The sequence below is a fragment of the Mustelus asterias genome, chromosome 4, assembly GCF_964213995.1.
Source record: "Mustelus asterias chromosome 4, sMusAst1.hap1.1, whole genome shotgun sequence".
NCBI lineage: Eukaryota > Metazoa > Chordata > Chondrichthyes > Carcharhiniformes > Triakidae > Mustelus > Mustelus asterias.
Window position 1 is genome coordinate 77,795,879 of NC_135804.1, and position 13,169 is coordinate 77,809,047.

Below are 13,169 nucleotides of genomic sequence, written 5' to 3' on the forward strand. Positions count from 1 at the left end.
GCTATCATCTGTTCCTCTGCCTTCATAGAGTGATGAGGTCTGAGCAGTGCCTTATTTAAGTGAACTGGGTCAATGCCAATCCTGACTGTGTCATCTTTCTTTACTGTAGCCACCATTGCTGGAACCCATAATGTGGCCTCGCTGATGGGAGTTATGACACTCAGTGTCATCATCCATTCCAGCTGACCAGCTACTTTCTGCTTCATAGGGAAACCCTTCTCAGAGCACATCTCAGAGGTGGAATCGAATCAACTAGCCTCAAATGATATATTACAGGTAGATTCCCAATGATGTCACAGTTGAATAGGTCTTCATACTCTATTATTTCTGGAGCCTGGTGCTGCAGAGTGTGTACATCTGGACCAAGGTGGATTAACCCCAGTGTGATGCTGTCCCGAAAACCCAACAGTGACTTCACGTTTTGGTAGACAACGTAAAACTGGAAGCAAACCTTCTGTGTGGAGAGTTTGCCCACCATACGCCATGAGGTCCACCTGAATGTTAGGATCTGGTGCAGAATATGGGTCGGTTCCCTGTAGCAACTGCCTGGGCAGATCATTGCACTTTGCTCCTGTGTCAATCTTTACCTTAAGTTTTGGATTGCTGCAGGCCATGTTTAAAATGGTGAAAATCTCACCCTTCTCCATGATGGAGTTGATACTCGTTAGAAAAAATCTCAATTACAAGTGAGGAAGTGTTAGGGTTTTTAGGAAACATTAAGACAGACAAATCCCCAGGACCGATGGCATCTATCCTAGACTCCTCAGGGAGGCAAGAGATGAAATTGCTGGGCCTCTAACAGAAATCCTTGTCTCTTCACTGGTCACAGGTGAGGTCATGATGTGGAGATGCCGGCGTTGAACTGGGGTAAACACAGTAAGAAATCTCACAACACCAGGTTAAAGTCCAACAGGTTTATTTGGTAGCAAATACCATAAGCTTTCGGAGCACTGCTCCTTCTACTCCATTTCCACTCCATCTGACGAAGGAGCAGTGCTCCGAAAGCTTATGGTATTTGCTACCAAATAAACCTGTTGGACTTTAACCTGGTGTTGTGAGACTTCTTACAGGTGAGGTCCCAGAGGATTGGAGGATAGCAAATGTGGTCCCGTTATTTAAGAAGGGTAGCAAGGATAACCCGGGTAATTATAGGTCGGTGAGCTTGACGTCCGTGGTAGGGAAATTGTTGGAGACGATTCTTAGAGACAGGATACATGCGCATTTAGAACTGAATAATCTCATTAGCGATAGACAGCATGGTTTTGTATGAGGGAGGTCATGCCTCACAAATTTGGTTGAGTTTTCTGAGGAGGTGACAAAAACGATTGACGAGGGAAGGGCCGTGGATGTCGTCTATATGGATTTTAGTAAAGCGTTTGACAAGGTCCCTCATGGCAGGCTGGTGCAAAAGGTTAAATCTCACGGGATAAAGGTAAGCTAGCTAGATGGGTGGAGAACTGGCTTAGCCATAGAAAGAGTTTTAACAACACCAGGTTAAAGTCCAGCAGGTTTATTTGGTAGCAAATACCATTAGCTTGCTACCAAACAAACCTGTTGGACTTTAACCTGGTGTTGTTAAAACTCTTACTGTGTTCACCCCAGTCCAATGCCGGCAACTACACATCATGATTAGCCATAGAAGACAGAGGGTAACAGTGGAGGGGTCTTTTTCCGGTTGGAGGTCTGTGACTAGTGGTGTTCTGCAGGGCTCTGTACTGGGACCTCTGCTGTTTGTGATGTATATAAATGATTTGGAGGAAGATGTAGCTGGTGTGATCAGTAAGTTTGCGGACGACACAAAGATTGCTGGAGTTGCGGATAGTGATGAACATTGTCAGAGAATACAGCAGGATATAGATAGGCTAAATGAGATAAATGCAAAGTGATGCATTTCGGTAGATCTAATGTAAGGGGGAGCTATACAATAAATGGCAGAACCATCAGGAGTATAGACACACAGAGGGACCTGGGTGTACAAGTCCACAGATCCTTAAAGGTGGCAGCACAGGTGGAGAGGGTGGTCAAGAAGGCATATGGCATGCTTGCCTTTATTGGACGGGACATAGAATATAAAAGTTGGCATATGATGTTGCAGCTGTATAGAACGTTGGTTAGGCCACATTTGGAATACTGCATCCAGTTCTGGTCACCACACTACCAGAAGGATGTGGAGGCTTTGGAGAGAGTACAGAAAAGGTTTACCAGGATGTTGCCTGGTATGGAGGGTCTGAGCTATGAGGAGATATTGGGTAAACTGGGGATGTTCACCCTGGAAAGACGGAGGATGAGGGGCGACCTAATAGAGGGGTATAAAATTATGAAGGGCGTAGATAGGGTGAACAGTGGGAAGCTTTTTCCCAGGTCGGAGGTGACGAACACAAGGGGTCACAGGTTCAAGGTGAGAGGGGCAAGGTTCAACACAGATGTCAGGGGGACGTATTTTACACAGAGGGTGGTGGGGGCCTGGAATGCACTGCCAAGCAGGGTGATTGAGGCGGACGCACTGGGATCGTTTAAGACTTATCTAGATAACCACATGAACAGACTGGGAGTAGAGGGATACAAACGAATGGTCTAGTTGGGCACATGAACGGCGCAGGCTTGGAGGGCCGAAGGGCCTGTTCCTGTGCTGTATTGTTCTTTGTTCTTACAGTAGAGTGTTGGAGGCTCAGTGCCTTGGTTACTCTGACTGAGGTCCAATTCATTTAGCCTGGTCATGCTCTGGAACCTGGAGCAGTGACAGGCTGCAATGTGGTTGGTGGGATGTGCAGGCTGCTCTGGCTTGGATCTGGGGGCATTTCACAAAATGCTACCATTTGCCGCATTTGTTACACCGTTTACCAAATGCCAGACATGTAGTTCTGTTCTGTGAATAATGGCTGACGCAATTGGATTAGTGTGTGCTTTGTACTGTGAAAACCTTTGGGCCAAATTTTCCTGTCTCGCCCACCACGGGAATCATAGTGGGCGGGAACCACCAAAGGTCCATTGACTTCAGGCGAATCTTTCCAGTCTTGGGGCGAGCGGGACCAGAAAACTCCGCCCTTTGTTTCCCATCTTAACTCTTTGCAGATCCTTTCTGATTGCTCATTTAGCATACAGATACCGATGCTGATTCCAACATTAAATCTTTCTTGTGAAGAAGCAGACAACATCACTACTGACCCTACACACAATGTGATCTTTCACTTAGCTCTGTGAGGGTCCAAACATACACTTCTTTGCTCAGATTTTTAGAGTTGCAGTGTCCGACTGAATAGATTCATCAAATATTTGGTTGGTAGAATTAAACACCTGTGTATTCAACATAATGTTCTTTACTGACATGCATATGTGATCAAACTTTTTGAGCAATATCTTGGGGTCGTCCTTTCCCCCCAAGGCTGGAAATTTCCGCCCGAGGTCAGCGGACCTTTGCATGGTCCGCCCCCGCCCATTTTGATTCCTGTGGCAGGCGGGATGGGAAAATTCTGCCCATAGTCTCAGACCCACTTCTCATATCTTGGGCTTCTCTTCCTCCAACGGGAAAACAAAAGACTCACACTTCTCGAACACCTTAGGACACACTAAATTTAAGAGAATGTACAACTGTACCTTCTTTGATTTGTCTGATAGGCTGGCACCACAATAGATGCACCATTCCTTTTTGCATTTTGTCCAGTTGCTTGCAATGTTTTCATCGAACACAAGTGGGTTGATGCAGCAAAGTCCCTGTATCATTCTGTCAACTCCTAACACCACTCAGAAGTGTTGGGTTGCAATTTCTGGCAATCAGAAACTAGCAACAATAAAAGTTTATTGATAATACCGAGCAGCTTTTAATTGCTGTGTGACTACCCACACCCAGGGTAGCACTCTTGTGCTCCTGACACATGATCCCTTTTGTACCTGTGTCATCCCAGTATCCACATGACCACCCAGTCTTCAGTATCTTTAATCTTTCTAGTTAACCCTGGATGCCGGGTCTGTCTATTGGACTTTTTCTTACTCTTTGGAATATGTCTATTCCGTGCAAACTGAAACGTCTGCCACAGCATATCTATTGACCTAGCCCTTAACCTAATATGCTAATTCAAAAGCTCAGCTTTCATAAGCTCATAACTGCCCTCATAATTGCCCTTATTTATGTTTAAAAACGTAGGGCAGGACTTTCTGACCACGCTCGCCCCATGGCTGGAAATTTCCACCTGAGGTCAGTGGACCTTTGCATGGTCCATAGGTTTAAGGAGGATGTGAGGGATGTGTACCCAGAGGGTGGCGAAGGTCTGGAATGCTCTGCCTGGGAGGGTGGTAGATATGAGTTGCCTCACATCCTTTAAAAAGTATCTGGATGAACACTTGGCATGTCATAACATTCAGGGCTATGGGCCAAACACTGGCACATGGGATTAGGTGGGAATTCAGGTGTTTCTAATATGTCAGTGCAGACTCGATGGGCCAAAGAGCTTCTTCTGCACTATATGATTCTATGATTCTAAGTGACTTCTTGATTTACCACTTCTCATTTCTACCCAAACTGCTTCCACATCCTGGTTTCCTGAACTTGGATCTTCCATCTCTATTGTAGTAATATCATCATTAGCTAACAGAGCTACCGCTCCTCCTTTTCCTCGCTTCCTGTTTCCTCTAAATATCCTGTACCCTTCAAAATTCAGGTCCAATTCATGTCCTCCTGCAACCATGTCTCAGTAATAGTTACTAAATTGTGCTTATTTATTTCTTTGTGCACTGTCAGTTCAGCTAATTATTTCGATATCCTTTTATTCCTTTTATAATCTCTATGACTATCTGTTGATTTACTGTTAGATTTATTTTGCTATCTCTTCTCGTCATGGTCTGTTTTACATTTTCCATAATTATACCTTTCTCTTTTGCCTTGTCTCTACTCTTTGATTTACCATATCTTCCTAGATTTGATACCTTGCTCCCACTACTTAGGTTAAACCCTCTTTCCTTCCTTAATTGTGCAGCTCTCAAAAGTACCAGTCTCAGTACGGTTCAGGTGCAGACCATCCCAGTAGTACAGATCCCACTTTCCCCAGTACTGTCAGTGCCCCATCAATCAGAACCCATTTCTCCCACACCAGGCTTTGAGCCACACATCCATCTTTCTGATCTGATTTGTGTTATGCCTAGGTATTCATGTCGAATATGCAGAACCTCCTTCTTTATCCTGCCCATGTCGCAGGTACCTACATGGACCACAATAACTGGTTCCTTCCCCTCCCACTGCAAGTTTCTCTCCAGCCCAAAACAGATGTCCTAAACCCTGGCACTGGGCAGGCAACACAGCCTTCTGGACTCTTATTCTTTGCTGCAGAGAACAATGTCAATCTCTCTAACTATACTGTCCCCTACTATCACTACATTCCTTTTTGCTCCCCGCATTGAATGGCTTCCTGTACCACGGTGCCATGGTCAGTCAGCACATCCACCCTGCAGCACCCGCTCTCATTCAAACAAGCTGGAAAAATCTCAAACCTGTTGGACAATTGTGAACGCTGTGGCTCCTGTGCTCCAGCCCTCTGAGTCCCCTTACCTGACCCGCTCACAGTCACACTCTCCTGTCCCTGTCCGAAGAGGTGTGACTACCTCCTAGTAGAAAGAATCCAGATAACTTTCCCCTTCTCTGATTGATCGCCATGACTGTAGTTCAGTTTGTATTTACTGCGGACATGTTTGCCCTGGATCAAACTGACATCTAGGAGCACCCACATGCTGCAGCTGTGACACATCACCTGTGCTGCCATCCTTAATGTTTTCTATTTAACTAATTAATTATTTTATTAAATTACATATTTTACTTTTGCTTTGATATATTTTATTTTAGTTGCTATTTTGAACCTTAGGAATAGACTAAATCGCAGTCACTAGATACTCACCAAATAAGTAGCTTCTTCTCCTGTAGCAGAGTAAGAGAATTTCCTGAAGTCTGAGAAAGTCAGAAAGCAAAAAGCAAAAGAGCACCTCTTTTCTTTCCTTTCCTAACTCCCAACTCCCAGCACAAAGTTATACTTCTTGCAATAAACCTTTCCTACAGCATCTCTTTCCCCTGTGCCCTGAATTCCCACTTTAAACCAAATTCCCAAATATACTCACTCAATCTGTGTTTCACTCAGGCAATGTCTTCCTCACTGACTTCAATATCTTAATCTGGATAGTAGCATTATACATATGTTGAATAAAATCTACCGTTACATACAGTGTGAGCACCAGATCTGGACTGTGTTGTGAGTGCAGTGTACATACTGTACTCTATTGTTCTAACCCCTTTGTAACCTCCCCATTGTAATAAAAGGGATTGGACTGATTCAGAGTGAAACAGTGACCCTGATGATATCACTAGAAATGACAGCCTCATTCCCAGTGAAATGTAATTCTAAAACACATTCCCCATTTTCTAGATCCACTCTGTAACCTCACTCTGGGTGATGGATATTTTGAAATCGTTAATACAACATGGCTGCATGTAAACAATGAAACTTGTCCAAATGGATCAGAAATCTACCTTCCTCACCAGGGTCCAAGTGAGCAATACTGGGAGTAAGTAAATGACGACAGGTAGCTGCACCTATAACCTGCACAGCTGTACCAGTAGATCTCTTGGGAAGATTCGTTGGGGGAATGTCCTGCTTAATGAGTGAAAAGCTGTTTGATTTAGATAGAGGTGCTATTTACATCATACACTTGTTACAAAATGACATCACAACACGGGCCCTTTAATTAGTTATCAGCTCTTTGGTTTCTAATAGCAAAAATTTACTTTAACAGTGATAACTTTATTGAACATCTATATTTACTTCCTCAAGAAATTAGATTCATGACCAGAATTTCTAAACGTTAAATAATTCAAATTATCAGTGAGTGATATCCCTTTCCCTGTGTAATTGAATCCAGTATTATGTTTAACCCAGAGACCTGGGAACTGAGTTGGGGAAAGTGTCTGGGAGCAGGGACCATGTTTAACAATATGAAGGAGCTGAATTCATTGGGAGACACAGTGACTAACCCAGATAGTTTTAACAGTGCAATGTAAGGCAGTCAGTGAAGCACTGACAGGAAATCCTTCAAATCAAATCAGCTTTCCAGAGAATCTCACCAGCACTCACCGTTTTGCATTTTAAGTAAAACTGATAAAAATAGAGTGGATAAATCCTGAAGGATATAAAAATTATTCTCCATACTTGCCAAAAATTCACTTTTAAAGGTAAAACTGATTCTGTTAAATTGAATATTATTCAAATCCCCATGTCTATTTAACTAAATACTTTGGCACTTGAATCTAATAATGCATGTGTATAATGAACCGCATTCTTGTATGAGTATTTCTGTTGACATTTTATTTAGTAAAGTGGCTTTATACCGGAGCAGTTCAATGGAAGAGACTGGGGAGATAGTCTGGTATCTAGCCCTCTGTCTGCTTCTGGCCTGGTTCATTGTTGGGGCAGCGTTATCGAATGGAATCAAATCTTCAGGAAAGGTAAAATGGTTGATGATGAGTGACGTGTAAGCACCAATCGCTCGTAAGGGATTGTGGAAACGTTTTGCGGGTTCAGTTATTAATACAAGGCACATTTATACCGAGGTGGAAAGTTTGGAAACCTTAATAACAGAGCTGTATTTGTGTGCTCTGCTCAGAAGCAAAAGTGAATCTAAGACTGTCACTGTTATGTCTCTGCGTGTCTGCGTGGGTTTCCTCCGGGTGCTCCGGTTTCCTCCTACAGTCCAAAGATGTGCAGATTAGGTTGATTGGCCATGCTAAAAATTGCCCTAAGTGTCCTGAGATGTATAGGTTAGAGGGATTAGTGGGTAAATATTTAGGGATATGGGGGTAGGGCCTGGGTGGGATTGTGGTCGGTGCAGACTCGGTGGGCCGAATGGCCTCTTTCTGTACTGTAGGGTTTCTATAATTCTAAGACATGACACACTTCCCTACCAGCGGTGTCATGCTGACATCCCTTGAAAGCATAGTACACCATCTTCCTTTATAAAGATACTTTTCCCTCTTGCAAAGAAGTATAATTATTTATATTACATGTGCATGTTTAGTTACCATTACCTCTGTTCATACAACTGATGCATCTATGAAACTAAAACGTAAATGCCCAGATCTAGTAATGGTAAGCTTGTATGGAGTCTTCTTTAATTGCTCAGAATGATCTGTGCCATTGTCATTCTTGGATCTTGTCCTTGATGCAGAAGGACTGTACGATTGTTGAGGATCAAAAATGAGTTTGTTTTGTCCTCGGTGTCTCTCACTGTTGCACCTTTATGTATAATACGTTTTTTTAAAATTAAAATTAGTTTACGGGATGTGGGTGTCACTTGCCCAGTTGCCCTTCAGAAGATGGTGGTGAGCTGCCCTCTTGAACTGCTGAGGTGAACAGTGCTGTCAGAGAGGGATTTCCAGGATTTTTACCCAGCGACAGTGAAGGAATGGTGGTATGTTTTCAAATCAGGCTGGTGAGTGACTTGGAGAGGAATTTCCAGGTGGTGGAGTTCCTAGGTATCTGCTGTTCCTATCCTTCTACTCGGTAGTGGTAGTGGGTTTGGAAGGTGCAGCCTAAGGAAGCTTAGTGAATTGCTGCAGTGCATCTTGTAGATGGTGCACACGGCTGACACTGTGCATCAGAGGAGGAGAGACTAAATGTTTGTGGAAGGGACAGCAATCAAGTGGACTGCTTTGTCCTGGATGGTGTCAAGCTTATCTACAGCACAGAAAGAGACCGTTTGGCCTATCAAGCCTGCACCGACTCTCTAACAGAGCATCCTATCCATGCTCTATCCCCATAACCCCACATATTTACCCCACTAATCTCTCTAACCTATACATCCTGGAAAACTAAAGGACAATTTCACCTGGCTAATCCATGTGAAACCTACACATCCTTGGACTGTGGGAGGAAACCGGAGCACCCAGAAGAAACCTACGTGGACATGGGGAGATTCTGCAAACTCCACACTGACAGACACCCAAGGCTGGAATTGAACCCAGATCCCTGGCACTGTGAGGCAGCAGTGTTAACTACTGTGCCACTGGGCCGCCCTTTGAGTGTTCTTTGAGCTGCGCTTATCCAGGCAAGTGGAGATTATTCCATTGCACTTTCTGACTTGTGCCTTATACATAGTGAACAGGCTTTGGTAAGTCAGGAGGTAAGTTACTCACCGCAGAAATCCTGGCCTTTGACCTGCTCTGGTAGCCACAATATTTATTTAGCCAGTCCTGTTCAATTTCTGGTCAATGGTAACCTCCAGGATGTCGATAGTAGGGGATTCAGTGATGGTCATGGCATTGAATATTAAGGGGCGATGGTTAGATCTTCTCTCGTTGAAGATCAATATTGCCTGGCACCTGAGTGACACAAATGTTACTTGTCAGCTCAGCCTGCCTAGGTCTTGCTGCATTTAGACATGAACTGCTTCAGTATCTGAGGAGTCACAAATGGTGCTGAACACCATCATCAGTGCACATCCCCACTACTGACCTTATGATGATGGAAAATCATTGATGAAGCAGCTGAAGATAGTTGGGCCCAGGACACTACCCTGAGGGACTGCTGCAGTGATGTCCTGGAGCTGAGATGATTGACCTCCAACTACCACCACTATCTTCTTTTGTATGACTCCAACCAGTGGAGAGTTTTCCCCCTGATTCCCATTAACTCCAGTTTTGCTCGGACTCCTTGATGCCATACCTGTCAAATGCTGCCTTGATGCTGCCTTGAGAATGACTGCCAAGGGCAGTCACTCTCACTTCTGGCATTCAGCTCTTTTGGCAATGTTTGAACCAAGGATATAATGACGTCAGGAGCTGAATGACCCTGGTGGAATCCAAACTGAGCATCTATGAGCAGGTTATTGCTGAGTAAGTGCTGCTTGAACCACCCTTCCATCACTTTACTGATGATCGAGAATAGACTGATGGGGCAGTAATTGACCAGGTTGGATCTATCCTGTTTCGTGTATCTAGGACATACCTGGGCAATTTTCCACATTGCCGGGGTTGATACCAGTATTCTATCTGTACCGGAACAGCTTGGCTAAGGATGCTGGAAGTTCTGAAGCACAAATCTTCAGTTCCAGTGCTGGAATATTTCCAGAGTCCATAGCTTTTGCTGCATCCAATATCTTCAGCAATTTCTTGATATCACATGGAGTGAATTGAATTGTGAAGACTGACATTTATGATGCTGGGGACCTCCAGAGGAAACCAAGATGGATAATCCACTCAGCACTTATAGCTGAAGATTGTTGTGAATGCTTCAATTCTATCTTTTGCACTGATATGCTGGGCTCCTCCATCATTGAGGATGAGGATATTTGTGGAGCCTCCTCCTCCAGTGAATTGTTCAATTGTCCACCACTAATCATGACTAGCTGTGGAAGGTCTGCAGAGCTTGGATCTGATCAATTGGTTGTAGAATCATTTAGCTCTCTATTAATTGCTGCTTATGCTGTTTTGCACAGAAGTAGTCCTGTATTGTAGCTTCACCAAATTAATATCCCATTTTTAGGTATGCCTGGTGCTGATCCTTCCAAATTTCTTGCTAGGGTTGAGTGTTTTAGTAACTGGGTCAAAGCGCATCCTTGAGCAGCTCTTTGATACTGTACATTTTGGGCTTGTCTCGTAGATGTTCCTGGAATTCTTCCATGGGAGTGGATGTAATCAACTCAACAACTCTGTTTCCTAGCTCTGTGTTTGAAAAATCCCAGTATGTACCCTTTACTCTGAATCTGTTGATGAAGTGGCCTATGGATTCTGCAGGCTGTTATTGAAATGGCATTTACTCTAGTCGATGAATATGGAAGTTTCACCTGATTCTGAACTGGTTTTCCAATGTAGTCCATGGCTTGAATTTTATACCTGAAGTCAGCACGGACAGGAACGTATGTGAAACCCACTGGTGCTAGGATCATATTGTTAACACGATATTATACTGACTGGCTAATTACTGTACATACAGTGTGAAACATGCTCTGTGAACAGCTGAATGCTGCCAGGGAGGGCGGAATGAGGGTAACTGTGAGAAAGGGAGCGTGTGGGGGACAGCCACTGTCGGGTTGTCTGAAGGAGCTGCTGACATGTAAACTATAAATAGCAGCAGAATAGCTGTGCCACGAGTGACTGGACAGCACTATCATACACAAACCTCAGTCCCCAGATGCATTTGTTCATTTTATTCAAGCCCTGACCTTTCATCCCACTCTGGGTCGAGGCTTCAGCTTAAACAAAAAAGCCAATCAGACTGCCCGCCAACCATAAAGGCAAATAGGCAACATAAAATCCCAGTCAACTGCTCCTTAATTAATTTAAGTTGGCTTCTTGATTGTCAGTGGGTGCAGTTCGAACACACGCTCACCTGCTAACCAAAATGTTGCTGTCCCTCAAAGGCATACTACAAGAATGAGTATAGAAACATGAGTGACAAATTGCAGATATCTGCAAAATCAAAACAGAATTTATGAATCATTTATGGGCTAGTTTATGCACAGTTGATGTTAAAAATGTCTGTCCAAGAAATGCAGGGAGTTTTCCCTGTGATTTAACCTTGGAGCTCTCCTATTTTTCATCTGCGTGCTGCTGCTTAATCATAGAATCCCTACAGTGCAGAAAGAGGCCATTCGGCCCATCAAGCATTGTCAAAAATCCCACCCAGACCCTATCCCCGTAACCCCACATATTTACCCTGCTAAACCCCCTAACATTAAGGAGCAATTTAGCTTGGCCAATCAACCTAACCTGCACATTTTTGGACTGTGGGAGGAAACCGGAGCACTCGGAGGAAACCCACGTAGACACGGGAGAACGTGCAAACTCCCCACAGTTAGTGACTCGAGGCCAGAATGTAATCCAGATCCCCGGCGCTGTGAGGCAGCAGTACTAACCGCTATGCCACAATTCCAAAAGCATTGTGTTGTTTTCATAAGTGTGCTGATGACAGCTGGATTTAACTCATCAGCCTTGACTTTTCAATAACTAAAAAGTAAAGCATAGTGGTATTGTCACTGGATGAGTAATCCAGAGACCCAGAGTAAGGCTCAGGAACCCAGGCTCAAATGCCACCACATGAGATGGTGAAATTTGAATTCAATAACAGTCTAGAATTAAAAGTCTAATGATGATCATGAAACCATTGCTGATTGTCGTAAAAACCCATCTGGTTCACTTTCACCATTACCTGGTCTGGCCCACATGTGACTCTAGATCCACAACAATGTGGTTAACTCTTAAATGCCCTCAGGGATGGGCAATAATTGCTTGTCCAGCCAGTGACACCCACATCGCATGAATGAATAAAAAAATTATCAGACAATACTGGATGACTGGAAATTTCCTCCAATTAAATATTAAGTATAAGCAATGTCTTTGGTCCCAGCTCCATTCTCTGTTTCCTAATGGCCGACTTGATGGCCTAAATTTTCCATCTCACCCTCTATAGGAATTATTGTGGGTAGAATGGAAAATTTGATGGGCCAGCAAAAGATCCATTGACTTTGGGTGTGGAATTTCTGGTCAGGCAGCAGGCTGATCCACAAGATCCCACACTCTCCCTCTCCCTGGCAACTGTTTGAGCTTAAACCAGTCTGCCTGCAACTTTACTATCTTTTGACACTGAGATGAACTTCTGACCATATATTTTTGCCTTTTCATTAGAAAAAGCTTTAACATCACCTGACTTCACTCCTACATCAGCTCACAAACTAATGGCCAGAGCTTCATGTGCTCCCTGGGAGTGGACTGGCAGGCAGGAGAGTGCATAAAACTGGGTGACGTGGCAGGCACACCATGCCTGTTGCCTGTCCTCCTCCACTGGTACTTTACCAGGGATGGAAGAGGCATCAAGTAACCCAACCAGCCATGGGTCAATTGATATCCTTAACATGCCAAGTAATGTCCACTTCAGGGCTCCCTCCTGTGGCTGATACTTGACCAGCAGTGAGATGACTGTCCAAACCATGTTGGTGAGGCTGCCCTTGGCAACTTGCTGCATGCTGTGAGTGGGGTGGAGTCCATTCTATTCCCAATGGAGGTGCCCCCACCATGGTACATGCCAATCCCCACTCCCTTAATTGTTGTTTATCTGCCCTCCTGATGACAGCCACCCCGCTTCTTCACTATGTCCTTTCAGATTGACCCAGTGAAACCCCTGTCCCCCACCACTCCCTCC

General features: G+C 44.2%; 1 protein-coding gene across 5 annotated transcripts in view; it reads left to right on the plus strand.

Annotated features, from left to right (window-relative positions):
- LOC144492792 (sodium- and chloride-dependent neutral and basic amino acid transporter B(0+)-like) overlaps positions 1-13,169 on the plus strand; it is a 73,615-nt gene that overhangs the window by 45,587 nt on the left and 14,859 nt on the right. For all 5 annotated transcript variants that reach the window (XM_078211218.1, XM_078211214.1, XM_078211216.1 and 2 more), the window contains 2 exons: positions 6,405-6,543; positions 7,348-7,480. In XM_078211218.1, coding sequence (XP_078067344.1) covers positions 6,405-6,543; positions 7,348-7,480 — 272 coding nt within the window. The remainder of the gene's footprint in view (positions 1-6,404; positions 6,544-7,347; positions 7,481-13,169) is intronic.